Below are 24,165 nucleotides of genomic sequence, written 5' to 3'. Positions count from 1 at the left end.
AGCGGCGGCGCTTCCGGTGCGGGCGGCCCGGCTGGCGGAAGTGACGGCGGGGTTTGTTGACAGCGGAGGCCGCGGCGGGGGGAGCGGGCCCGAGGAGGACGCGGACCCCCTGCCCGCCCCGGCGAGCGGCGCCGGCACCAGCCGGGACTCCCGCCGCCCCCCCCCCATTCCGCCGCGCCGGGCGGGGGCTTGGCGCCAGGTGAGTGCCGGCGTGTGTGTGTGTGTGTCCCCCTCAATCCGACCCGCGGGGCTCGCCCTCCCCGGGGGGCACCGGGCCTGCCTGCCGAGGGACGGGGAGGGCAGCGCCGCCCCCCGCGGAACCGCCGCCCCCGGCAGCGCCGGCCGGTGCTCCCCGGCGAGGCCCCGCGTCCCCTCCCCGGGAGTACCGGGAGCAGCCGGGCTCCGCCGGGCAGGGCCCTGGGCCGCGGCAGCCCGGCCGGGAGCAGCCCCGGCGCTGGCAGGCGAGGTGACCTCCGAGGGCCTCGGGAACGGAAAGTGGCTCCCACGGAGCGGGACCGGCGCCCCGTGCCGGGGGAGCGAGGGAGGGTTTGGGTTGGTGACCGGACAAAAAGGGCTCTCGGGGCTGTCGGGGACCGTTGCGGTCCAGCGGTGGCGGATCCCCAGTGCCCGGGGAGCGGTAACCCAGGGGCTCCCGGGAGCGTCCTCTTGGGCAGGTGACCTTTTGGAAAGAAAGTCCGCGGTACGATTCAGTGAGCCAAAGGAGCGTTTTTACTGCAGGCAGGTACAAAGATCAGCGTGTTTCTTGGTTAGCACCAGTCACTTCATTTGCGATGTCGGACTCAGCAGGCCAACAAGTTTGGAAATTGCAGGCTTTGCTGGGCCACAGAGTAGTTCAAGCTACTCTTACTTCAGTTTCCCTGCTGTAAGGCAGGGACGGTATTTCCCCGCACAAGCTGCGATGATCCATCAATTAATAAAAAGACAGTGATGTGCAGTTGCAAGATGCCAGCTAAAATGACACTGCAGTTTTCCTTCAAAATGTAACCTGTGCCAAACTCTGCATTTACATTAAATTTGTTATTCTAAAGTCGCTGTAAGGGGTTCACGTCAGTGCGTATTGTTTGCCCTCTCCTTGGACAAGTCCCTGATGCTGGAAAAGTCAGCTTTGCCAGTCATTTTTGTAGCAACAGCATAAACGTTATATTGTTGGCGTGGAGCCATGGTGAGTCAGGCTTGGCTTTGGGCAGCCGCCTGGAGAGAGAGAGAGACTGGGAGAGAAGATCGGTCTGAAGTCCAAGGTAGAGAATACTGGCATGGGCAGCCTCAGGAGCGCCAAGACCGGTCCCAAGTCTCGCATGCCAGCGCAGCCTGAAATGCCGTAACAATACGGATGTAGCCTAGAAATAAGCAATATTTGCCAAAGGGGCTGGCAGGACCTGGAAAGCTGGTGATGAGGGAGAGTAAAGCTGCATGTACTGCGGCATCCTTTGGGTCTATGGATGGTGGGAAGGTGCTGTTACTCCACAGAGAGGGCTGCTTCTGGGGGTAGTTGGATATACAGGCTTTTATATGACTACTCCTGTGTCTCCAAGGGACTCGATTACTTCGTGCATTAAGATGGAGGCAAATCTATTAGAGAAATAAATTGGAAAAAATATTGGCAGCTGTAGTTCTAGCCACTTTTCGATTCTTGCACTTGAATTTTCGGCATGTTTCACATATCTGTCTTTGACCCTTCAAAAACACACATGCACTAGACAGCTCATTGCCCATCATTGGAAAGCACTGGTGACAGTCTGCTAGGCAGGCAGCTTGCTCATCTATTGCCTGTGGAAAGCTGCCTGAGGATAATGATTAGGCAAATGTTAATGATTTGTCAGCATTTCTAGTTCATTTATTTTTATCAACACACTGAGCTTATAACTAGAGACAATATTGATCAGTGCAGCTATTGACACACTTACTTCTATCTCCCCCTGCCCACACCTCATGTCTTGAGTCTAACTGAGGAGGGAGAGACTAGCTTGTATCGTGTCCTGTAGAAAAGGTCACAGCAGCAGCTCTGGGTGCTACTCACATATCCCTAATAAATCATGAGGATGAATGCTTTGCTTTGGTGTTATTTTAGTGATATGGTTTAACCACTTTTCTCTATATTAACCTTCTGTATGGGATTTTGTTGGTGGATCACGGGGAGCTCAGAAGTTAAAGGGCAGCTGATTTCTCCAGGGCTAGGATCAACCGGCTACATTGTGCTGGTCTCAGCAGAGGGGGAAATAGAGGATTGTCAGAGCCACAGGAAGGCAGTTCTTGCCCTTTAGTGCTCTAAGCTGCTTGGACAAGTCCCAAGCACTGGCCGTTTCCAGCTGCACGTGATAATAGATTGTCAATGGGAATTTGTTTTCGAGTTCTCTAGCCATCTGTAGTAAACAGCGGAAGAACACTGGCTGCTGAGACCTCCTGTCTGATGGCACAGAGCAACTGGTAGGGATAGCAGAACACGTTTCCCGACTGGTTCAGGTCTTCCTGTTGATCTTGCCTTTCTGGAAAGATTCTCTCAAGCAAGCTTCAGGCAAAATCTGCAAGAGGGACTCGTTCTGGAGGTAAAGGAGATTCATCTCCAAAGCAGACACAGTGCAGAGCACAGGACAGCTTCCTTCCACCTGCATTCCCTTAGCCAGGACCTCACAGCCAGTGAGACGATACTCTGCACTCAGTGGCCCATTTCATCCTCGACTTCTCTCCTGACTTAACTATGAAGGAGATGGCTGTGGATTATGGATTTCCTTCTTTTTCAAAATTGAAGACCCACCATTTTACTCATTTTCATTGTTTGTACCACATGCATCTCAAAGGTCTCTGAGCTGTCGTAGCACCCTTGAGAAGTCACAGTTTTATGGTATTGTGACCCCAGCTCAGGACTCAGTGACCCAGAGAGCAGGTTACACCCTTTAAACTATCTCGGATCAGGATGTTACGTACAATCTTTGTGATTGCTGAGTTTTTGGGTTTGTTTTTTTTCCTCAGCATCTGCTTTTGCTTGGAGACCTTTTGCCTCCTAAGCCAAAACCAGCAGAGAACCTGAGATCCCCACTGGAAAGGCTGTTGAAAGTTGTAGGTCAGAACACAGTGGGTCAGAAGGAGTTTGGGATCGGAACATGATCCTGCAGGTTGCCTGCAGGTATAGTTCCCAAAGATACTTATAGCAAGGAGAAACTATTGATCAAATTCAAGTAAAGCCAAAAGACAAGTTCAGCACCAGTGCCTGCTTCTGCCAGTAAGGTTTTGTCCACTTACGCTAGAGTGAGATTTGGCCCAGGGAGATGAGGTGAGTGTACCACAGGAGTGATCCAGCGTGGCTGTTCCTCCATTGCTGAGCGAGGAGCAGTTCTGCCGATCTCCACTTGCTTATTGAGAGGCTCCTTTCTGTGTTGGGTTAATTCCTTGGCCAACTCTTTGACCCTTGTGCTGAAGCATGCACTCAGAACATGGAAGGAAGAAAAGAGCTTTGATTTCCAACTTGTGCTGCCTTCATATTTGCATGGAAATCCATTCTGCAGCACAGGGAGGGATCAGAAGTCTCGGTCACAGCTGTCCTGCTGTCACCCACAGCAACCGTTTGGTGCCCGAATTTGAAAAGTTACCTCATCCACAGCCTTAACTGATCTTTCGTACAGGTATCATGGCCCAGGCAGTGGCTGAACAGAGCATCTGAAGGGGGAGGAGGGAAGGTGCTTGATCCACCCTAGGTGCCTTTGGGGATAGCAATTAAGGTGAGGAAAGGGAGTTAAAAAACTTTTCCACCCTGTATTGATACGGTAGGAATGAAGGAAAGAGAGACCACCAGAGGTTTTAGAGAATCAGAGAGCTGGAGACACAGACAAGTGTCCCAGTCTTCGCAGCTGCAGGATAAAGATCAGAAACAGAATATAGTTAAGGACATTTTGCAACAACTTCCCCAGCAATGGCTGCTCAGCTGCGGCACAGAGAACAACTGACTCCACTGATGTTCTCACTGCCAGCAGGGACATACGTACTGATAAGACACAGGTTTTACATCAAAAATAAACATTTCAACACAATTTTTGTGCGTCCATGGAAATATATAGAAGAGTTCACATTAGGGTTGCTTCTAATGTGATTTGACCCTTTGAAAGTGAAGTGGCATTGTTGGTCTTCAGTCCCTTCTTCTAAATACCCCCAAGGCTCCAGCAAGCCATCCTTCAGTGCCAGTGAGTGAGTCCTAATACTAGAGCCATGAGATTTTTTTCAAATAAGAAAATAAACAGGAATAGCTTCCCCCAGTTTGCCTTGCTCATCCCTCTTTATCCTGTACTAAAACCAAAGAAGGGCAAAAGTGTCTTGCCTTTTTCCAGGTTAGTCACTCATACTTTTTTGTGACAGATGTGGAATGGTTTGGGTGAGTCCGTCCCAGGGAGCTGGATGTATAGATGTCCAGCACATGCATAAACCTTGCTTTACGCTGCACTCAAAGGGAAGCCAAACCAGTCTGTATGTTTCTCTGTGGCTTCTGATCCACTTCACAGTCTAGTTCAAGGACTTACGTGAAGCTTCTGGCTTGGTGCTAGAGAGAAACATTCAGCTTGAACATGAAACTTCACTTGGAATAGTGGCAAACAGAATTACAGGCACAAGATGCAGGGCCACCAGATCCCACTGGGGCCATACAAAGGACTGTCCCAACAGTAAATTTTCTGGTGGTTTATCCAACCCACTCTGAAGGAAACCAAGCAATGTGGTTTCTGCCACTTCCCTTTCAGAGGGCCTTTGTCAGCCAGATAACCCCTGCAATGAGGCAACATTTTTTGCTGCGTAGCCTCATTTCCAAACATGTTTCATGTTAACTCATTCCCACAGGGTTCCCTGGGGCTGGGGATACCAAGGAATTAAAGCCATACTGCCAGAGAGGCCAAACTGCTGCAGGTTCTTTTGAGGTCAGCAAGTGACAGGCTGTAAATACAACTATCAACATTCTGCTGGTACAACAGCTTTGCAGGACACTTGCCAATGTGCCTTTCTCAATGCATCTTTTTTTCCCCTCTGCTTATAGCTGTCCTGATGTCCTTGTAAATTCATCCTGGAACTTCATTTGAGGAAAGGATCTACTGAATCAAAAGCTTCCTTCTGCTCTTCCCCTTCCCATAACTTCCCTCAAGATGGCATCCGATAGCCCCGAGTCACTAATGACCTTGTGCACCGATTACTGCCTTCGCAACTTGGAGGGGACTCTCTGCTACCTACTGGACAATGAAACTCTCCGGCTTCATCCTGACATCTTCTTGCCAAGCGAGATTTGTGACAAACTTGTCAATGAGTACGTTTCAGGCCTGTGGAGAAGCTGTTGTCTGGTTTGGGAAGAAGCCAGGAGCTCAGGGAAGGGGGAGTATAGTTCTCTAAAAAGAGTGATGGGAAAGGGGGGGAAAAAAAAAGGGAAAGAATTCATAGGGCTGCTTTTTTTTTTTTCCAATTGATCCTCATATTAGAAATAAGGATTTGCATTAACTTCAGAAGGAAGTGTCCCCAGGGACTAATGTACTGCTATGTATCATTCTAGTTTCTGTGGAAATCACCATTTCCACATAGGTAAACCCAGAGTGAAACAGTCACTGCTTCTTCCAAGAACATCAGTAAGCAATAAAGGAGTCTTTCTATTTCCCACCACTGAAGCATTAAAGCTCGCTCTCAAACCAGAGAAAGAAGAGTGCAAAGTGCTAACAGATGTTAAATTTTAAGGCTACTGCTCCCACAGCTTTACAAAGCAACCTGTTTCCATGGATTTATATAATTTGGCTATCACAGTCTCTCTTGGCTGAACTCCGGCCCACAAAGTCTGGCAGAGAACTTTGGCCAGGTAATTTTCTGAAAAGTGAAAAAAATCAAATTACTAGCTTTAAACAGCTAGGGAAAAAAAAAATCTTGGAGTCTGTACTTGCCAGAATCCAGTTTGCTCACATACACACACGACCTTGCACAAATCTTTGCCTGAGATTTTCCTAAGGACCATTAGTTCTGTGCAAGAAGAGGTAATAGGACAGCTCCCATTACTCCAAAGGCTACTCTGGATGATTAGGAGGGAGTGTGTGTGTGCTTACACACTTGGTCACATTTTCTTCTAACCAGTGAAGGTGCTAGAGCTGTAGCAGAGCCTTTGTGTCGTGCTGTGCTAATGCCATTACCCCAATGCAGGTACGTGGAGTTGGTGAAGACGGACAGCATCTTTGAACCCCATGAAAGCTTCTTCACCCTGTTCTCAGATCCCCGGAGCACCAGGCTAGCTCGGATCCACTTGCGGGAACAGATTGTGCAGGACCAGGACCTGGAGGCCATCAGGAAGCAGGTGGTATTGCACTGACAGCTCCCAGCTGCCACTTTGCACAGCAGCATTGCTGCATGGGCACCAGCTAGAATCCCAGGCACCCAGAGATTCCCAAGACTCCATCCTTCACCATCCAAATTTTCTTTGGGAGAACCTCAGCTTCTCCCTTGTCAGCTCCAAGAATCAATGGAGGGAATGGGATGGGGACACTGGTCAAGTAAGGTGATACAAGGTCTCAGGCTCTCCCAGTGGGAGGTGGTGTAGCAAACAGGGTGGGCACTCTACCTGTGAAATATTTCTAACTTCAATTTCCCATCTTCCAGGATCTTGTTGAACTCTACCTGACTAACTGTGAGAAGCTGACAGCCAAGAGTCTGCAAACCTTGGTGAGCTTCAGCCACACACTTATCTCCCTTAGCCTCTTTGGCTGCTGTAATATCTTCTATGAGGAGGAGAACCCTGGAGGCTGTGAAGATGACTGTTTGGTGAACCCCACTCGCCAGGTCTTGGTCAAGGACTTTACTTTTGAAGGCTTTAGCCGCTTGCGCTTCCTGAACCTGGGCCGCTTGATCGAAGGGGTAAATGTGGAAACATTGCTTCGGCCTTTGGCCTCCCTTGCAGCTCTTGATCTCTCTGGGATCCAGCTGAATGACGTAGGATTTCTGACCCAGTGGAAGGACAGTCTGGTTTCCTTAGTGCTTTACAACATGGACCTTTCAGAGGAGCACATCCAAGTGATTGCACAGCTTCGCAAGCTCAGGTTAGCAGATCTGTTCTTCCTTGTTTATCCTTTTCCTACTAATAGTGAGTGGTCTACTTGCCTGCTAACAGAGAGCCACCCACTGCTGGTTTCAAGTTATAAACCTTCCCATGAACAGGCTCACTCATTGACTCACTATACATATCTGACATGTCTAAAGCCAGCCTCCATTTTGCTTGCAGAAGGACACCGTTTAGCAGAAACTCCCTCTCAGAAAAACAAAAACCATCACATACACCCCAAAAAAAGAAAAAAAACCCCAAACTAACCACCCCCCCAGCCAAACAAAAAAGAACAGCAGAATACCTGAGATAGCAAAAAATTTACTACAGATGTGTACATAAACTAATATAGCAATAATCACACTGTGAATCTCAGTCCTCCAAACCACTTGTCAAACAGGATTGTCCAAAGTTTAATTCTAATTCTGAGGTAAAACTAGGAAAAGCTCTGAGCTCAGACTGTCTACTTGCTGTGCTCTGTGGAAGCACACTGTGCATGGATGGCGCAACCAAGGGAACAAGCAGTGTAAATAAATAGGCACTCCTGACCTAACAGTGTTGACAGTGAAATGACTTCCTGAAACAGAGTTGAGACAATTGCTATTCAAACTGCACAGTGGTATCAGGAAAGGGATCCAGGACTTTAAAAGCCAAAGAGAAGGGCCTTACTATTCACACGAAGGATGCTTTGCAATGGCTTTAGTATCATCTCTACTGACTGCAGACACTAGGGGGTACCATGTTAACATATGACCTGGAGTCTCAGAACATCCTGGATAACATTTTCAAAATCCAAGTTCTTTTACTCCCAGTGACTTGCAGTGAAACTTGGTCTACAACAGGTAGAAGACACTTTTGTGAGTGAGATGTTGGCTCCTGTCTTAGGCAGTTTGGAAAAGTCTCTGTCAAGGGTCTTAGCTACTGCTTGGCAGGCAAGAGCAGCCCCTGTCCTGTAAGGGACCCCACCTGCACGTGATGGCTGGTCAGTTTATCCCACCAGTCACTCAGCATCAGGGCTTCCCCAAAGCTTAAGCATTTAAATACCTGAATGAAATCAGGGCAGTGTAGTAGCCTGGGGTGGAAAAAATACAAGATTGGGGAAGCAGACAAAAACTTGTGTAACTTAATTTGTGGGATGAGGCAACATATGTTTCTGAGGATGCAAAGATCCTCTAGTGCATCTTAATCACCAGGCAGAAATGCTCAGGTGGCTGCTGTGATGGAGCTTGGGAAAGGCAGTTCCTGAGCCTGAAGGAGTTTCCTTTGTGATGTGTGGCTAAATGATTCATTGTGCTCCATTCCAAGTAGACCTCTACCAGATATTTGTGTGCTTTGGTTAAACACAGGGCCAGATCCTGGCTGCTGGATCCTACAGAACCACATTCCTGTATCTTGTGAAGAAAATAATTATAATAAAAAATAAATACAAAATAATAATCACACTTGGCTTGTCATCTTCCTCTGGTAGAGAGGCAGAAGCCCCAGCTAACGCTTTCCAGGCTCTGAGTTGCTCTCTGTCATTTGCAGGCACTTGGATATCTCCCGAGACCATCTGTCGAGTTATTACAAATTCAAGCTGACCCGGCGGGTTCTAAACCTATTTGTGGAAAACCTGGTAAACCTCACCTCGCTCGATATCTCAGGGCACACCATGCTGGAGAACTGCACTATCCCAAGCATGGAGGAGAAGATGGGCCAGACAAGGTAAGGAAGCAGCAATTACTGAGGTCTGCTTGGATGGATAGATCAGTCAAAGATGAATTAAGAACCATTCCCTCTCCTAAGTTTCCAAATTCTGTAGGTCTAATTAAAAAGCAGGATACAACTGTTCCTAGTTTCTCCTGACACTAAAGACTGGTATGGGAATCAGCTGTGATTCCTATATGTGACACATGTAAGGACTTTTAAGAATAATAAAGAATTCATCCTATCTGCCTGCCATACATATCTGAAGAAGTATTTTGGTTCTTCTCCGCACACATTCTTCCAGGGATCTCTTGCAGTGGTTTATATTTTTTCTGAAAGGACTCCAAAGCCCTTCACCCATTTTCTACACGAAACATTCTTACCCTCACTGAAATCCAGGCTTTTCCAAGACAGAACATTTCTACACTGAGTCAATACATCAGTGTTCATAGGAGGGCTGAGTGTTTTAGGAACTTGGAATCTGAAGGCATATTTTCAGATTTGACCTGGATACTGGGCAAATCAACCTTTGAAAATCCTGGTGCACTTCCGAAGGGGCATACCTAGAGTTCTGGTTTTCCAGATCAGCCAAGAACTCTGCCGTCCTATTCCCTGGCTACTTACTGAACAAAAGCAAACAAGTGGGACAGTACTGGCTCCTTTCCACCAGAGCTGATGAAAAAATACTGGCTCTTGATCAATAAGGAACATGGCAAAACTAGTCTTCTTGCACGATCACAGGAGCAGACTAGCATGTCTATCAGATGACATGCAGTCCAGTTTGCAAATACTTTGGATCAGTGAAATTGACAGCCCTTTTTTAAGAGGAAATGTTCACCCCAGCTAGTGAATTTCCAGGAAAAATTGTACCTGGGAAAGCTGCATTCTGTCTGTGTGAATTCTTACTGCTGTTTCTGTTCAGCACATTTAGCCCTTCACTCAGGATCACCTGGGATGAATATCTAGTGTTATGTTTAGGAGAAGCTGGCTGATGTACAACTGAAGTGTAGCTATTGTCACTCTAGTTAAGACACAGTACAGTCAGAGTGAACGGAGAGCTGATAGCTGTGTCTGTGGCAGGAGACATCTGAACACAGTACCAACATGAGTGATCTCTTTTTTTTTTTTCCCCCCTCAGCATTGAACCAGCAAAGAGCAGCATTGCTCCCTTCCGGGGTCTGAAACGACCGCTCCAGTTCTTGGGCCTTTTTGAAACATCTCTTTGCCGCCTGACTCATATTCCAGCCTACAAGGTAATGAGGCCACAAAAATATTGGCAGTAGGTACTTGGTAGAAGTGAAAAGAACATGAAAATTACTGGCTGCCAGTAGAGTGGAGTTCTTAGGGTCTCAGGTGCAGCAACTGAGCTCTGACCTTTCAATAGCTACTTGATAATGCAGGAAAACTGCCAGAAGACAATACCTGTACCTCACATGGTTTTTACAAGGGTTAAAAAACATGCTTCTTAGAGAAGGGCATGGAAGAATCTTCCATGAAGGACCAGGATGTCTGTGACTACAAGAAAAGGACTTAAGACAATAGGAGTCTTACTTGTGACTAGCATCCTCCTGCCCCAGAGGTGCCATTTCTCATTCCTCTGGGCTGAGAAGTGACTCAGCCTCTTTGCTCTCATCCTGGGCCTAATCCTACTAGCAGGACAGAGGGAAGTTTTAGGATCTCTGAAAGGTCGAAGCATTTCTCATGTTGGTTGTCCTCCTCCATCATTTCTTCCCTGACTCTTTTTGTTCCTTTATGCCAGGTGAGTGGAGACAAGAATGAAGAGCAAGTCCTGAATGCTATTGAGGCTTACACTGAACACCGGCCAGAAATCACTTCCCGGGCCATCAACCTCCTTTTTGACATTGCCCGTATTGAACGCTGCAGCCAGCTGCTGCGAGCCCTTCAGGTAAGCCCCATGCTAGCATTTACTTCACCCTGACAAAGGAAATTTTGCAGTCCCAATCTTTTCTTCACCCTGGGACACCATATCAGGCCATTCTGGAGAAAGTTCCAGTAGTGCAGTGGAACTGGGTACCTTCATTTTGTAAGCACGTTCCTGCAATGCCTGGGCCACGCATTCCTTGCAGGCTTGTAACAGTCACTCCAAGACTCACAACATGTCAGTGGCACTTCATGTTGCTTCTCTGCAGCTGGTGATCACAGCCCTCAAGTGCCACAAGGATGACAAAAACATCCAGGTGACAGGCAGCGCGGCACTGTTCTACTTGACCAACTCCGAGTACCGCATGGAGCAGAGCGTAAAGCTGCGGCGTCAGGTCATCCAGGTGGTGCTGAATGGCATGGAGTCCTACCAGGAAGTCACAGTAAGAGCAGCCCAGCCTCCTTCAGCTCCCGTAGTCCTCCTTCTCTGTATTGAGACTTTAGCCTGGTGTTAGCATCTGGGTCTTCTAAGCCTTCAGGATGTGAACCAAGGCAGACACCAGAGAACCTGTTGCCCAGATCTGCTCCTCACCTTCACTCAGTGATGGGGATTGCATGCAGGGTGCTCCTTATCCACGTGGCGTTCTCCAGAACAAGGGGAAGAAAGTGATGATAGCAAGGCTCCTTTTTATCTGATAATAGTGGTCAAAGGGTGTATACAACACACAGCATAGATGTCTAGCACTGACCGTGCAGTGAAAAGGGTGCAGGCGCTAGGGGTGTTGAGTCAACAGAAAGAAACTTCATCTTCCACCCTACCGGAAGCTAGCTGACATTGTGATGCCACTAGGTTGCAGAATGGCGACTGCTGCATAGAGAGCTTACAGGCAGTGAGGAATTGGCTAGGAAAGTAATGGGCATTGGATGATTATGCAGCCCTGTGAGACGAGACTGACAGGGAGAGAATACAGGGTATTGATAGAGCACAGCTAAAGCACAGTGCTAGATGGGAGGGTAACAGAAATTTTAGCGGTCATAGTCAAGGAAGAAGATGGTTTCAGTACCAAGCAGCAAGGAAACATGAGGTGATGGGGTCCATGTTTTTGTAGCCACTTGGCCCAGTGTTTGCTTCCTTTTGACCCAGGTACAGCGAAACTGCTGCCTGACACTGTGTAACTTCAGCATTCCTGAGGAGCTGGAGTTCCAGTACCGCCGAGTCAATGAGCTGCTGCTGAACATCCTCAATCAAAGCCGGCAGGATGAATCTATCCAGCGCATCGCTGTGCACCTCTGTAACGCTCTGGTTTGCCAGGTGGACAACGATCATAAAGAAGCTGTGGGCAAGATGGGGTTTGTCATGGTTGGTATGGTCCCAAGGTGTCTACTTACCCTTAACCCAAGCTAGCACAATTCCCTTGCAGCAGTCCACCAAATGCATCCAGCCAGCAATCCAACCGTGCAGTATCACGGGAGGGAACTAGTCTCCTAGCAGTGCTAACCTTTCCTAGAACCTATCCCTCCATGTGACATCTTTTACTTGCTTACCAGCACTGGAAATCATGATCTCAGAGATGGGCTGTCTGTGAGAGCAGGGAAGCAGCGTAACTTTATACCTCACCTCTTCACCACATCATATTATTTCCAGAACTGGTACCACCTTGTGACTAGCTCCTTCTGCATCTCCCTGAGTTTGTGACAGCTTCCCAACTCACATCAACCCATATCACTCACCTTTCCAAAGTACTGCAGAGGCCACCGCTTTGCTGCAGTTATACCACATTCCAGACTTTGTCATACAGATCAAAACTGACTTGACTGCAAACTCAACAGCTCGGGGACTGTGACATAGTTCAGCTCTGTGAATACTCGCAACATTGAACATAACCCAGTTCCACTGGTTTAGAGAAAGAGATATCAAGTAGGTTCTCTACAGAGGATCAAAATTGTGTATGCCTGCAAATTGGCTGTAGCCAGCCCTGCAGTACTACAGCAGTTTTAGCTCTGTGATTCTTGAACTATTTCTCACTGTTCCCCTTTCTCTGCCCACAGACAATGCTAAAGTTGATTCAGAAGAAGTTGGCTGATAAAACGGTGAGTGTTTCCTGCAAAAACATTATATAGAGAGTATTTTCTCTTCAGTCTGACTTAGGCATGGAGATCAGTCCAGAGTGCCAGCTCAGCTTCTCTAACAAACACAAGGCATCTTAGCTGATGCTACAGAATTTCCTGTCCCAGGGTGAGGGCAGGGCAATGTGAAAGGGAGGCAAAAATATTAAACAAAAAAACCACTTTCTGACAAGTTGAAAGTGAATAACAAGATTTTCCTACCTCTGGAGCCATCTATGGTGATACCAGAGAGGAAACAAAAGTGGTTGGTTTGCACTGGGCTCCTACATTAGCAAAGCTCTGTTTCTGTCCCTTTCTCTTTGGCTCTGTAGTGTGACCAGGTGATGGAGTTCTCCTGGAGTGCCCTCTGGAACATCACTGATGAGACCCCCGATAACTGTGAGATGTTCCTTAACTACAGCGGCATGAAACTGTTCTTGGAGTGCTTGAAAGTAAGTATGTCCACTGCTAAGTGGACATGCAGGTGCCTGGGCGGGATCTATAAGCAGTACTTCCTATGTTGCACAAACAAAAGAAAAAAGCTTGCATATTTTCTTCTTTCTCCCATCCATCCACCCAAATAGTAGAAGAACAGAGAAACTTACACTCACCACGTCTTCCTCTTTCTCCATCTTGTACACAGTGCCCCTTAAGTAGGGCAGCAGAGAACAATGGGCTCTGCCCTCAATTCTCTCATTTCACATATATCTTTAACACTAGAGGTTCCACTTGGCATCTGCTAAAGAGCCATTGCTGACTACCCACAAACACACAGCCTTTCTAGATATCCTGTACAATCTTTCTCCAGGGTTGCTTGTTCTCAGCCCTATGTTTGTATAATCCTGTTCTTTGCTTGCTTAGGAATTCCCAGAGAAACAGGAGCTGCATCGCAACATGCTGGGCCTCCTGGGCAATGTAGCAGAGGTGAAGGAGCTCCGCCCACAGCTCATGACCTCCCAGTTCATCAGTGTGTTCAGGTGGGTGCCTGGCTAATGAACAGCTGAGCTGGGGCAGTGTGAATGCTCTGGAGCTCTGCTCCTGAATCACCTGGAGACTTTTAAACCTTTGGTGCATCAGCACTTGTAAATGATCTCTTCTCTCTTGGCAGCAACTTGCTGGAGAGCAAAGCAGATGGGATTGAGGTATCCTATAATGCCTGTGGTGTACTCTCCCATATCATGTTTGATGGTCCAGAGGCTTGGGGTATATGTGAGCCCCACCGAGAGGAAGTTGTAAAGAGGATGTGGGCAGCCATCCAGAGCTGGGATATCAACTCCAGGAGAAATATCAATTACAGGTGAGGAACAGAAAAGTTTGGCCCACTCACCTAGGAGCCAGGTTTGTCACATGAAGCAAGCACCAACAGAGAGAAGGGAAGAAATATAGCTCAGCATGGAGGCTCTGTTTAGAGTGAAGGAGGAACACCCGTAGGGATATATTCTTTAGTGAGGGTTTTACATGTTCCTTAGAAAAAAATGTTACACAGGCTGCTGAAATTAGACACCTTGCCTGGCAATTCCTGTGGGATAAGTGCGGCAGCCCAACAGAATTTCTCCTGCATGTTTCTGGTGAAATTGCATAGTTCAGGAAACCCATGACTGAGTATTTGGGACTGCCTAAGCATTCTCCTCTGAGACTGCTGTCCTTTACACCTCTTTAAATCTGTTTGCTTCTGAAAGTCACGTGGATTGCTGTAGCTTTCACTGTTCTCTGGGGGATATTTAGACACAGTTCCCAGAAATCTCTTCAAGGGTTAATACAACTGGTGGAATCCTCCAAAGCTCTTCCTGTAAGAGGGTATCAGGTACTCTGTATTCTCTTAGTGCTTAGCAGACATCCAGAACAAATGGCATTCCAATGCCTGAGCTACAGTATAGACACATTATTGTTGTCAGAAGAAACACAGCAACCATTGCACATGAGCAGCCAGCTTTGGCTGGGTATAATTTTGCTTTGGCCCCTCTACAGAAAGATCAGTGCTGCTGGGTTTCAGCTGCTGTGAGGAAATGACTGACAAGAGGATGGAAATCAGTTCTTGGACTCGGTTGCATTTGTTGCAGCTATTTATCTGGGCAGCATGTTTATGCTAAAGTGGTAGGACCTGTAAGCCAGCCAGTATTGCCATGTGACACAGACTTAGTCTTTGATGCCAGCATCTTTGACATGCCAATGGATTTACTGCTGTGGTATCTATGAGCACAGAGTTTGTATTGCTTTGAGTGGCAAAGGTGCTGAAAGAAGCAGCTCTTGGATTTTTAACAACTTCTGCAATATTTCTGTGCAGGTCATTTGAACCAATCCTTCGACTTCTTCCACAAGGGATCTCCCCAGTCAGCCAGCACTGGGCTACCTGGGCACTGTATAACCTGGTCTCTGTCTACCGTAAGTTCCCTTTTCAAAATCACATCCACTGCACTGTAGAAGTTGAGGGTGTGAATCTGAGCTGGTTAGCTGAAAAAGTCTTCCCAGCTTAGCTATGTAGGTAGAGAACCTTCTTTGAATATGCAGGAATGTGCAGGCAGCACAGCCAAACAAAAAACAATGAGACTTAGTGCATAGGAAATGCCTTCAATGTTTGATCCTTCTGGCCATGCTCTTATGTTCTCAGCTGTTTTGTGTCTGTCGTTTTCACAGCCAGGGCACACCTAGCAGGCTGGCTCCATAAAAAAGAAAAGTTTTGTGGCTTCTCAGGCCACAGGCTTCTCCTTCCCATCTTGCCACCCTTTATACCACTCCTGTGAAGGTTTACAAGGACCTGTTTTATTCTTTTCTCTGCAGCTGACAAGTACTGCCCACTGCTGATCAAAGAAGGTGGGATTCCCCTTCTGAAGGACATGATTAAAATGGCCTCAGCACGGCAAGAGACCAAGGAAATGGCCCGGTAGGAAACCAATGCACTATCATCAAACATTCAATTAGCTTTAGTTTAGTTTTTATTCTTCTACATCAAGTAAGACTACCAAAGAAAGGCCTGTACTGAGGTGTACAAGAGGTAAGAAGCAAACATAGGAGAAGAGCAGGAAAAAAGAGGGTAAAACCAGAACACTAGAGAGGTGTTTATAGGTGGACAATACACACAGGTCATTCAGGGCTGATGGATGCCAGGCAAATTGGTTACAGAAGTGGCTTGTTGCACAGGGGAGCCACATGGCTAATTGCATGTCTTACACTGACAGTCTCCAGTCAGCACTATTCTCCATACTTGTGTGGGCTCCCTTGGCTCCACAATCATATTGGCCTGTCAGTAAAACTGCTAACTGCACAGTTAAAATGAGAGGATTTTTCAAAAGGTGGAGAGAGTCCATTACCTTTGTGAGCTTCCCCAACTTACTTTGTTATGTTATGTGACCTTCCTTTGGAGTCAATCTTATAGAGTTTTAAAAGCCAGCTGCAGTTTCTCATCTTTGGCAGACTGAGAGCTATAACTTCATACCTGCAGGATGAATATTAAAGAGCGGTAGAGATCGGCTGGGAATACATGCCTTGTGGGTGAGCAGCAGGCATTCCCCATAGCTGAAGGGTTGCTAAATGCTGGAGGTGACTGAAGCCTGCAGAAGACTCTCACAGTTAGGCAGATTGTATATGGTGATGGGACAGCGCAAGAATGGTAAATGAAAAGAATAGGAAAAGCAGGGACAGATGACAGCAGAGTGAAGGACAAACACCTGTATGCATGTGTTTCCTGATGTGATTCAAAGTTATCTGATGATTTGGATATGGGGGTGATAAATGAACAGTCACATGCAGATCTGGATGTATACTAACATGACTTGAAATCCGAAGGGGATGAACTGTGAGCTCTAAGCTGCTTTTCTGGAGTATACTGGTTTTGATGCAAATATCGGTTGATAACATATCTCAGAAGAGACTGCCTGCTGCAAATAGTATACATTTACATAGAGAGCAAGCTGTTGGACAGTTCTTACGTTACTGTCCCACAACTGTCATGCAATAAGCTTTAAACTAAACCCTCTCTCCTTGTCCTTGTTTTATCCATAGGAAAGTTATAGAGCACTGCAGTAACTTTAAGGAGGAGAACATGGACACTTCCAGATAGAGGCAATCATCTAATGCCTCTTGCCAGCACTGTATCCAGCTTCTCTCTAATTCACTGTATATAGGGAGGACTCTTTCTTACCAACTCGCCTGTTGGAAGGAAACTTTATGTGTGTGTGTGAGACCCTCAGTAGATGAAGGTGAACAGGGGAGGGGGGAGGGACTTTTTGCACAACAAAATGCTTTCCTTAAATTAGTGGACTTTTTTGTTATGAAGTTTCAGGTTGAAGTTCTGTGTGTATGATTTCTGTATAAAAAGAAAACAAAAAACAAAGACAACTACATTACGTATCTTTTAACGTTTTGATTTTAGACCACACAGAGAGCCTCAAATGATCATGAGCTTGAAGACCTAGTTGTGTGATCGCTAGTGTGACATTTTTATTTCCACTTTTTAGAAAATTCCCTTTTGCTGTATTGCATGAGGTCCTGTAATGTCTGCAAGAACACCAGTCCTGAATTGGTATTGGCTGCTCAATGGGGTTACAGGCAGTGATGAGTTATTTATTTGGTTAGAGAGGTTGGGGGACACAATACCAGAGAGTTAGACCAAAAGGACTGACCTTTTTAGTGATATTTGTAAGTGGAAGAAATGGGGAAGAAATATCTTTCAAGTCAATTCACTCCCTTAAGGGTTTTATTAGAGAAGACTCACATTAATGGAAGCATTGCTAACTGTATGTGGGTCATTTGGAATTAAGACATTCCCATTAGAGTCAAGAGGTCTGTTTTGTCCCCTTTGGTGGTACAGTAGGATCTGCCAGTCCACCCAGCCTCGTAAGGTCAGGTATGACCAGTAAAACCAGTTACACATCCTTAGCAACACAGAGCTTTTCTCTCTAAGGGAGCCTGTGCAACAAGGAACAAGGTTTGTTCACAAAGGGCTACACATCTTCATTCCAGTCCTTCACCACCTTTTTAGTTGTGTCTGTTTTATGGGGAAGGGCTACAAATGCCAGAGAGCATTCTTCCCCTCTTCATAATAAGCTCTACTAGGGCCCAGTCCAGAGCAGCTTGTACCACTTGTGCAAGTCCCAATAATGGACTGGAGCTGTTCTGCTCTTTTTTGCTCTGCATCAGTGGAAGCCGTGCTCAGTGGCAAAGTAATCTCCCTTTATAGGAAGCTCACTGCAGCACAAGTGCTGTAATTGGAGGTGCTAAAGTTCTTTCCTGAGACTGGGCAGTCTCCAGGCACCCTTTGGAGGGTGATCCCATGAAACAGCACCTCTTGTTCCACCCCAACATCTTCCCCCTCTTCTGGGAAGCAAAAGCCCCTATTCTTATCTGACTCCCACTAGCACTAACCAGTGCAGTCCTGCTTGTATCAGCAGTATTACTCCAATTTATGTGATGCAGGTAAGAGGAGAGTCCCACTAAGGTGGTCTTCACCTGTAAGACTCCAGACCTATAAAGGCTCAAGAAGCCAAAGGCCAGGGTTTGCCTCACAGCAGGGCACTCAACGACACAGTGTGCAGTCCACGCTTAGAGCCCTGTGTTTGCCACAGTTCTTTCACAATTCACAAATTTTCCCTTAGAAAAGGTTTTCTATCTGGTAGCAGTAAGGAGACCATGGCTATGTGAGTTGGGACATTTCAGGCCTCTGAGCACAGCCTCGCTGCTCTCTTCCCTTGTATACATTGCTCTCAGATTTGACTCGCTGCTATGAGGTTCTTCTAATGCTCAGAGTTAATGTTGTCATTGCTGAGCACATTATAGACAGATCCTAGATACACAAACTGACACTTTAAATGACAGAACACAGCTGCCCTGGAGAGGTTTACTTTTTCTGCCAATATGGTGTTATTCGATGTCTTTTTTTTTTTTTTTTCCTTTTTAAGCATACATCATTTGTTTTGATATTGTGAGATCTGTACTTTTTTTCTTTAAGTATTTTTCAAACTTATATATATTTTTGTGTCACTTTTGAATTGTTTTCATATGGTTTGCAAAACTTGACGAATTATACTTTTTTGCAGTCGTTTGATTGAAATGTATTTTTCTCTCTCTTATTCCTGTTCCCCAAGACTTTGCGTCCCTATGAGCTTTGAGACAGGCAAGCTTATTTCAAGATCTGTTTTCTGTATAACATTTGCTAATCTTCTTCCTGGATGCAAAACTAAGAGAGGCTGCAAGTACTGCCAGCCAGCCTCGGTGCATTAGGGGAGTCAGGCTTTGCTCATTTAATTCTCTATTTAGTGCTGCTGTCCTTTTGAAGTTGTTTCACATGACAGTGCCACCCACTAGGCTTTCTTCCTTTCTAATGCCCATATAGTGAAAGCTCCTGCCACTAAAAATCTTGAATCACATGACAAAGAGCACTCAAGATTCTGCCTATGTTGGCAAGGTGGGAGTGGGGCAGAAGGGGACACATCACAGATGCGAGAGGTATGAGAAACCCATGTTCCTGGAATGCAGCTGCCACACTGGGGAGACAGCTGGAGCTCAGGAACTCCCATCTCAGCTAGAGCAGACCTCAGCCTTGCATTGTAATCAGGCTTTACTCTTGTGATTTTGGCACAACTACATCAAGGTTAATGAACAACCCATGGCTTGGTTCCATCTGCCTCAAGACCCCAAAGGTTTGGGTTTTTCAAACCAGTGCCCCTATAAGTTCAGCAGTGACTGAAGTCTCACCTGCTGCATGCTGGACCATGGTATCCCAAACTAACAAGATCTAAGCTACAACAAACCTTTGTTTCACACTGTAAAGATAACCTCTGTCCTCACTGCTCACATACCCTCATCAAGCTATACCTGAGCCTGAATCAGGATAAAAAGATTTCAAATTCCCAGCAACATGGAGATTAATGGAGTCAGGCCAGCCTGCCAGAAAAGCTTAGCTTTCTGAAATCTGTCACCGATACCAGGGGGAAGGGGGAACTATAACTGGTCTGTTACAGCTAGGTACACATAAGATTTTGAGTCAGGCCACCAGCAAGGTAAATTCCTGAGAGAGCATTTCAAAAGAAATAGCATCCCTGCTAGAGTAACATGAACTTTGGCTACAAGCTTCAATGTCTTCAAGCCAACAGACTTTGTGAGCTGAAAAATAACATTTCCCTTTCGGTAAGGAGCAAAAGAGAGAAAGTTATCCTCTGAACACCTGAGCATAATCCAGGAATTCCTGTAGTTGGAAGTTTGAAACTAGTTTGTACCTTGGTTTCCCTAACTGAAACAACAGGAGTTGTTGCACTCTAGGCATAATGCATGTACCATGACCTGAAAGCACTCTCTGGAGGCAAAGAGGAGTTAATGAATTGCTGCCGTAGATCCAGCACTCAGGACAGAACAGGATAATTGTCTGCAGCCATCATACCAATATTCTGCAAAGGAGGGGAGGGCAAAGTGGCTGATTTTTTATGAAGGTCTAATGTAAAAGGGGAAGTTGGATACCCTGAAATGCTCAGCTGTTACAGAGAAGCCTCTCAGGCCTTCCAGCTTTGCTGGATCGAAGGAATGAACCAGCAGACTTCAACTCCACACAGAATTACAAAGCCAACGACCAACCCTGCCCAGAAAACTAGAACAGGGTTCTTCCTGTCAAATGAAAATCCAGCTGGAGAGGAGTTCATAGTGTGTAAAGATTCAGCAGAGGGGCTCCTTGTGCTCTGTAGTTGTTGTCCTATTCAGATTCTTATTCATGTTTTCACTACTACATTTCCTTTAATATTCAAAAGCTTGGCAAGCAGAGCATGAACACAACTCAGTATTTCACTGCAGAGACAGTGCCAACAAAGGAACCCTCTACCTTGACTGTATATAGTTTCCTTCCCAGCTGGAGGATGCCTCGTTGTTCAGTGGCCCAAGTCAATGATACAGCAGTCCTCAGCATGCAGGGTGTCAGGTGTCTGCCATTTTCCCCGGAACAGATAAGAGAGCAAATTGGTGAGCAACTTTCCACAAGTGCTTCCATTTTACAAGATATGTGGGAGGAATTGCTTATACAGATTGGCATCTACTTGTATGAGGCTTAGCACCCAACAGCACCAGCCTTTCTTATCTACACCAAGCCAAGAAAGTGTAGCGCTGATATTTGTGGCAATTAGTAACACTGCAGATAATTCATCTGCACCATGGCTGTTAGTACTCTGCACCTACCTACTGGCTGAAATTATACCTGTTCAGCACTGAATGCTACCCAGCTTGTCACCTTGGTTGGGCTTCTGCTGCAGCCACTCTAGTCTCTGCAAAAGATGAGTGGGAAGAAAAGTCTTGGAGCTGTGAGCCTATTCCCTCTCACCACTTGAAGAAGGCAATTAATTACCAGTGGAGCAAGAGCTATAGGGGCACTGCATTCAGGCACTACTCCACAGAAAAGACATTTTCTTGAGACTGTTTAGGGAGGAGCCTGCCACAGCTCAGGTGTTGGAGGGTAGCTTGTGTTGGAAAAAAGAGAATTAAAAGTAGGGAAACAGCTGGTCTCCACGACAACAATGTGTATGAAGCACAGAGGGTAATGGTCATCAGGAATGGATGAAAAGCAACGTGGGGGCTGGATGAGAAGACGGCACTTAAAAAAAAGGAACGAGGGAGAGAGATTTCCTGCTGAACTGAAACACTTCTGCTTTAGCAGACTATATTTTCATTTCATATAATTGTTACTGATTCTCTCTGTAATTCTTTTCTTGTTTAAAAAAAGTTTTTAAGCTAACCAAATATGTATTTCCTTGTTTTGCTTAAAGAAAATAACCTCAGTTATAATGAGCAAGCATCTGCTTTTACTCTGTCCATTGACCTGCCTAATGTTGAGAGGCCTGGTTCAAATGTTTGTACATGGTGAAACCAAGCAAAAAAATAATAATGCACAACTGTTGCTTCCTTACAATTCTGAATGAATTAACTTTTCTGTTGTATCCATTGGATACCCGCTGTGTATTAAACCTAGTGCTTAACAATGTCTTCTTCCTTTGGTCTATGAATGTGGTTTATTTAGGTACATTACTGGTCCATTTGCTGTCATATATTTCATTAAAAATGAAAGGAACTGCCATGTGTTGATGATGCAGTTCAGTGGCTTTTCCTTTCATCACTCCAAGGGATACAATACTGTTTGTCAATAGAAAAGAGGCGTGGAGGAAGAGAGTATTGTTAAGAAATTATGTGAGAAGAGAAAAAAAAAATCAGAACAATATTTGACTGTACAGATTGCCTCTGAACTCTGTAACGGATCTGTGGCTTGCATTCCACAGCCTGAGCTTTGTAAGTGGGCAGAAGCTGAGTGCTTAAGAAAACACTCTAGCTTAAAACAGTCAGTCTGCTTTGAGGCCAGCATGACTTTCTTCTTAAGACCCTGGTCCTGCAAGGGTTCAACTGCCGGTTAATTCAATGGTCATTGTAAACTCTAAAGGATCAGACTCTAGGTGGCTGAAGTAGGAGAAGGAATCACATGAAACTGAACTGCCTCTAGGAAGCTGAAAACGTACCATGTTGTAGGAGTAGAGAGAGATACCTTAGGCTTCCAACAGCATGAAATTCCTAGCTAGAATGCTGTAAGAATCTAAATTGTCTGCTCAGAAACCTGCTAGTAGAGGCTTTCTAGAACTAAGCCTAATTTCAACCAGTCATTTAGGTTGAAACCCTTGAGATAGAGATAAGCTCTGATCTCTGTAAAACAGGTTTCAAAGCTGTAAGAAAAGATAAAAACGGTAACATGCACCAAATCATTCTAATCACAAAGCGAGAATACATTCCGTAGGACAGATTATTCTAGAAAATAAAAATGTTTCTACTTTTAAGTGGGTAATATCGTTACTACTCAAATTGCCTTCATTAAGCTTTAACATTTACACCTCTCTGCAAAGAACGGAGAGATACTACCCACCTTTTCTTTCTGTTTGTAGGCAGCCTGATGTTACTCTTCCGAGCTTCCTACTGTTCTGAAAGGCTTCCTTTGCAACTCAAGGAACAGGAGGATTTTCAGGATATTTAAAGCAGGCAGAGTAGCAGGGCCATCTCACACACAAACTCTGTACATGAGGTTTGGCAAGTGCTGATGCAGTCTATGAGGTGTCTGAAGGAGGATTTCTGTAGGTTTTGCATTTACCTAGAATAAAAAAAAAAACAAAAAACAAACAAACAAACAAAAAAAACACCAGAAAGCAAAAGGATTTGAGTGATTGTTGGAAATTCAGACTACAATTTTTATTAACCTTTCAGCACAGCTGTCTCAGATAAACCATTTAAGTAACCTGTGCAGCCAGGTGCTTTCCTGGAATCAGCAGGTGGCCACCGGCTCGCTTTAAAGAGACTAAAATAATCAAGAATGCACCATTTGTGGTCAAACAATACCAAGGAATCAGCTACTTTTCAGGTGCTGGAGGATAAATTTGCAAAGAATGTGATTTTTCTTTCCAAATTTTTACTGGGAAAGAAGGTAACAAAAGCAGAAAGATACATCTATGTTAAAACTGAAAAGAGTTTAAAGAGAAAACATTGATTTCAGAATTTTTACAGGTCTGTGATGAGATTCATCTCCCCTAAATAGACAGACACTCAAATTGTAAATGTATACATCTAAGCTAGTCTTCTTGGCTTTTTTTTTTTTATTAGCAAGAGATAAAAACACATCTAAGGTGCAATTCAACTGCTTTCAGATGAGAAGAACCATTCTCTAGCCATGCCTGCTTCCCTCTGCTGCTGTCAGGGGAGCCAACGACCCCGCTCAGATGCGAACGTCTTCGCTGCAGACATCTGACGGTAGATCAAATCCCACCCCGGCAGCCTCCTACCAAAGTTATGTCAGGCACTTCCCAAGCTCCGTTTACATTCACAGGGCTACCTAAACGCGTTCAGCCAGGCACGACACGACCTCTGCCTTTCTCCCGAGGGGATGGAAATCAACAGATGAAATCATCAAAAGGGGCGAGACCGGAGTTAACGCAGTGCAGCATCTCACTCAGACGGCACCTCCAGCCCTCGCCTTCCAACAGCACACCCCTGCGAGACCCCTTCTATAGCCCGCATCTCCTTGTAGCAGTATTTGCCTCGGGTGCAGAGGAATTTTACCAGCCACCCTGCGCTCCCCGCAATACCTGCTGAAATGAAACCCGGCCGCGGGGCCGTGCAGAGCCCGGGGGTCGGGGTGGGAGGACAAGCGGGAAGGGGGGGTGTGCTGAAGGAAAGCACCTTTCTCCTGGGAAAGGCCCCCGAGGTGGAGGGCCAGCCTGCAGGGCAAAAGACGGGCAGGCGGTGTGAGGGGAAGAAAGGCGGCCCGCGGGCCGCAGCCAGGCTTTCCCCCTATAAACGCAGGGCGGGGAGGAGAGAGACCCCGGTTCCCACTCGGGGAGGGGGGGGGGGGCGATCCTGAGGTGTCAGCACCCGCCCTGGCCCCGCTGCGGGCCCTCAGCCCCTCCTCGGCGGTCCGGACCACCTCAGGC

General features: G+C 46.2%; 1 protein-coding gene across 4 annotated transcripts; it reads left to right on the top strand.

Annotated features, from left to right (window-relative positions):
- The first annotated feature begins 16 nt into the window (after window positions 1-16).
- ZER1 (zyg-11 related cell cycle regulator) lies at window positions 17-22,768 on the top strand. 4 transcript variants are annotated; one of them, XM_069772130.1, is made up of 17 exons: window positions 17-199; window positions 3,639-3,734; window positions 5,033-5,296; window positions 6,169-6,319; window positions 6,622-7,058; window positions 8,588-8,764; window positions 9,885-9,999; window positions 10,506-10,652; window positions 10,897-11,070; window positions 11,772-11,987; window positions 12,677-12,718; window positions 13,066-13,185; window positions 13,595-13,710; window positions 13,842-14,030; window positions 15,018-15,115; window positions 15,512-15,614; window positions 16,733-21,686. In XM_069772130.1, exons 3-17 carry the CDS (start codon window positions 5,139-5,141, stop codon window positions 16,788-16,790), a joined length of 2,301 nt encoding a protein of 766 aa, XP_069628231.1. In that variant the 5' UTR covers window positions 17-199; window positions 3,639-3,734; window positions 5,033-5,138; the 3' UTR covers window positions 16,791-21,686. The 4 variants fall into 4 exon arrangements, with proteins under 4 accessions (XP_069628231.1, XP_069628232.1, XP_069628233.1 ...); XM_069772131.1 differs by lacking the exon at window positions 3,639-3,734 and adding an exon at window positions 2,989-3,131; XM_069772132.1 differs by lacking the exons at window positions 3,639-3,734; window positions 16,733-21,686 and adding an exon at window positions 22,630-22,768.
- Window positions 22,769-24,165: the final 1,397 nt, after the last annotated feature.

The sequence above is a fragment of the Haliaeetus albicilla genome, chromosome 26 (assembly GCF_947461875.1).
Source record: "Haliaeetus albicilla chromosome 26, bHalAlb1.1, whole genome shotgun sequence".
NCBI classification, from domain to species: Eukaryota; Metazoa; Chordata; class Aves; order Accipitriformes; family Accipitridae; genus Haliaeetus; species Haliaeetus albicilla.
Note: the sequence above shows the minus strand (reverse complement) of the source record. Positions and strands in the feature narration are given on the sequence as shown.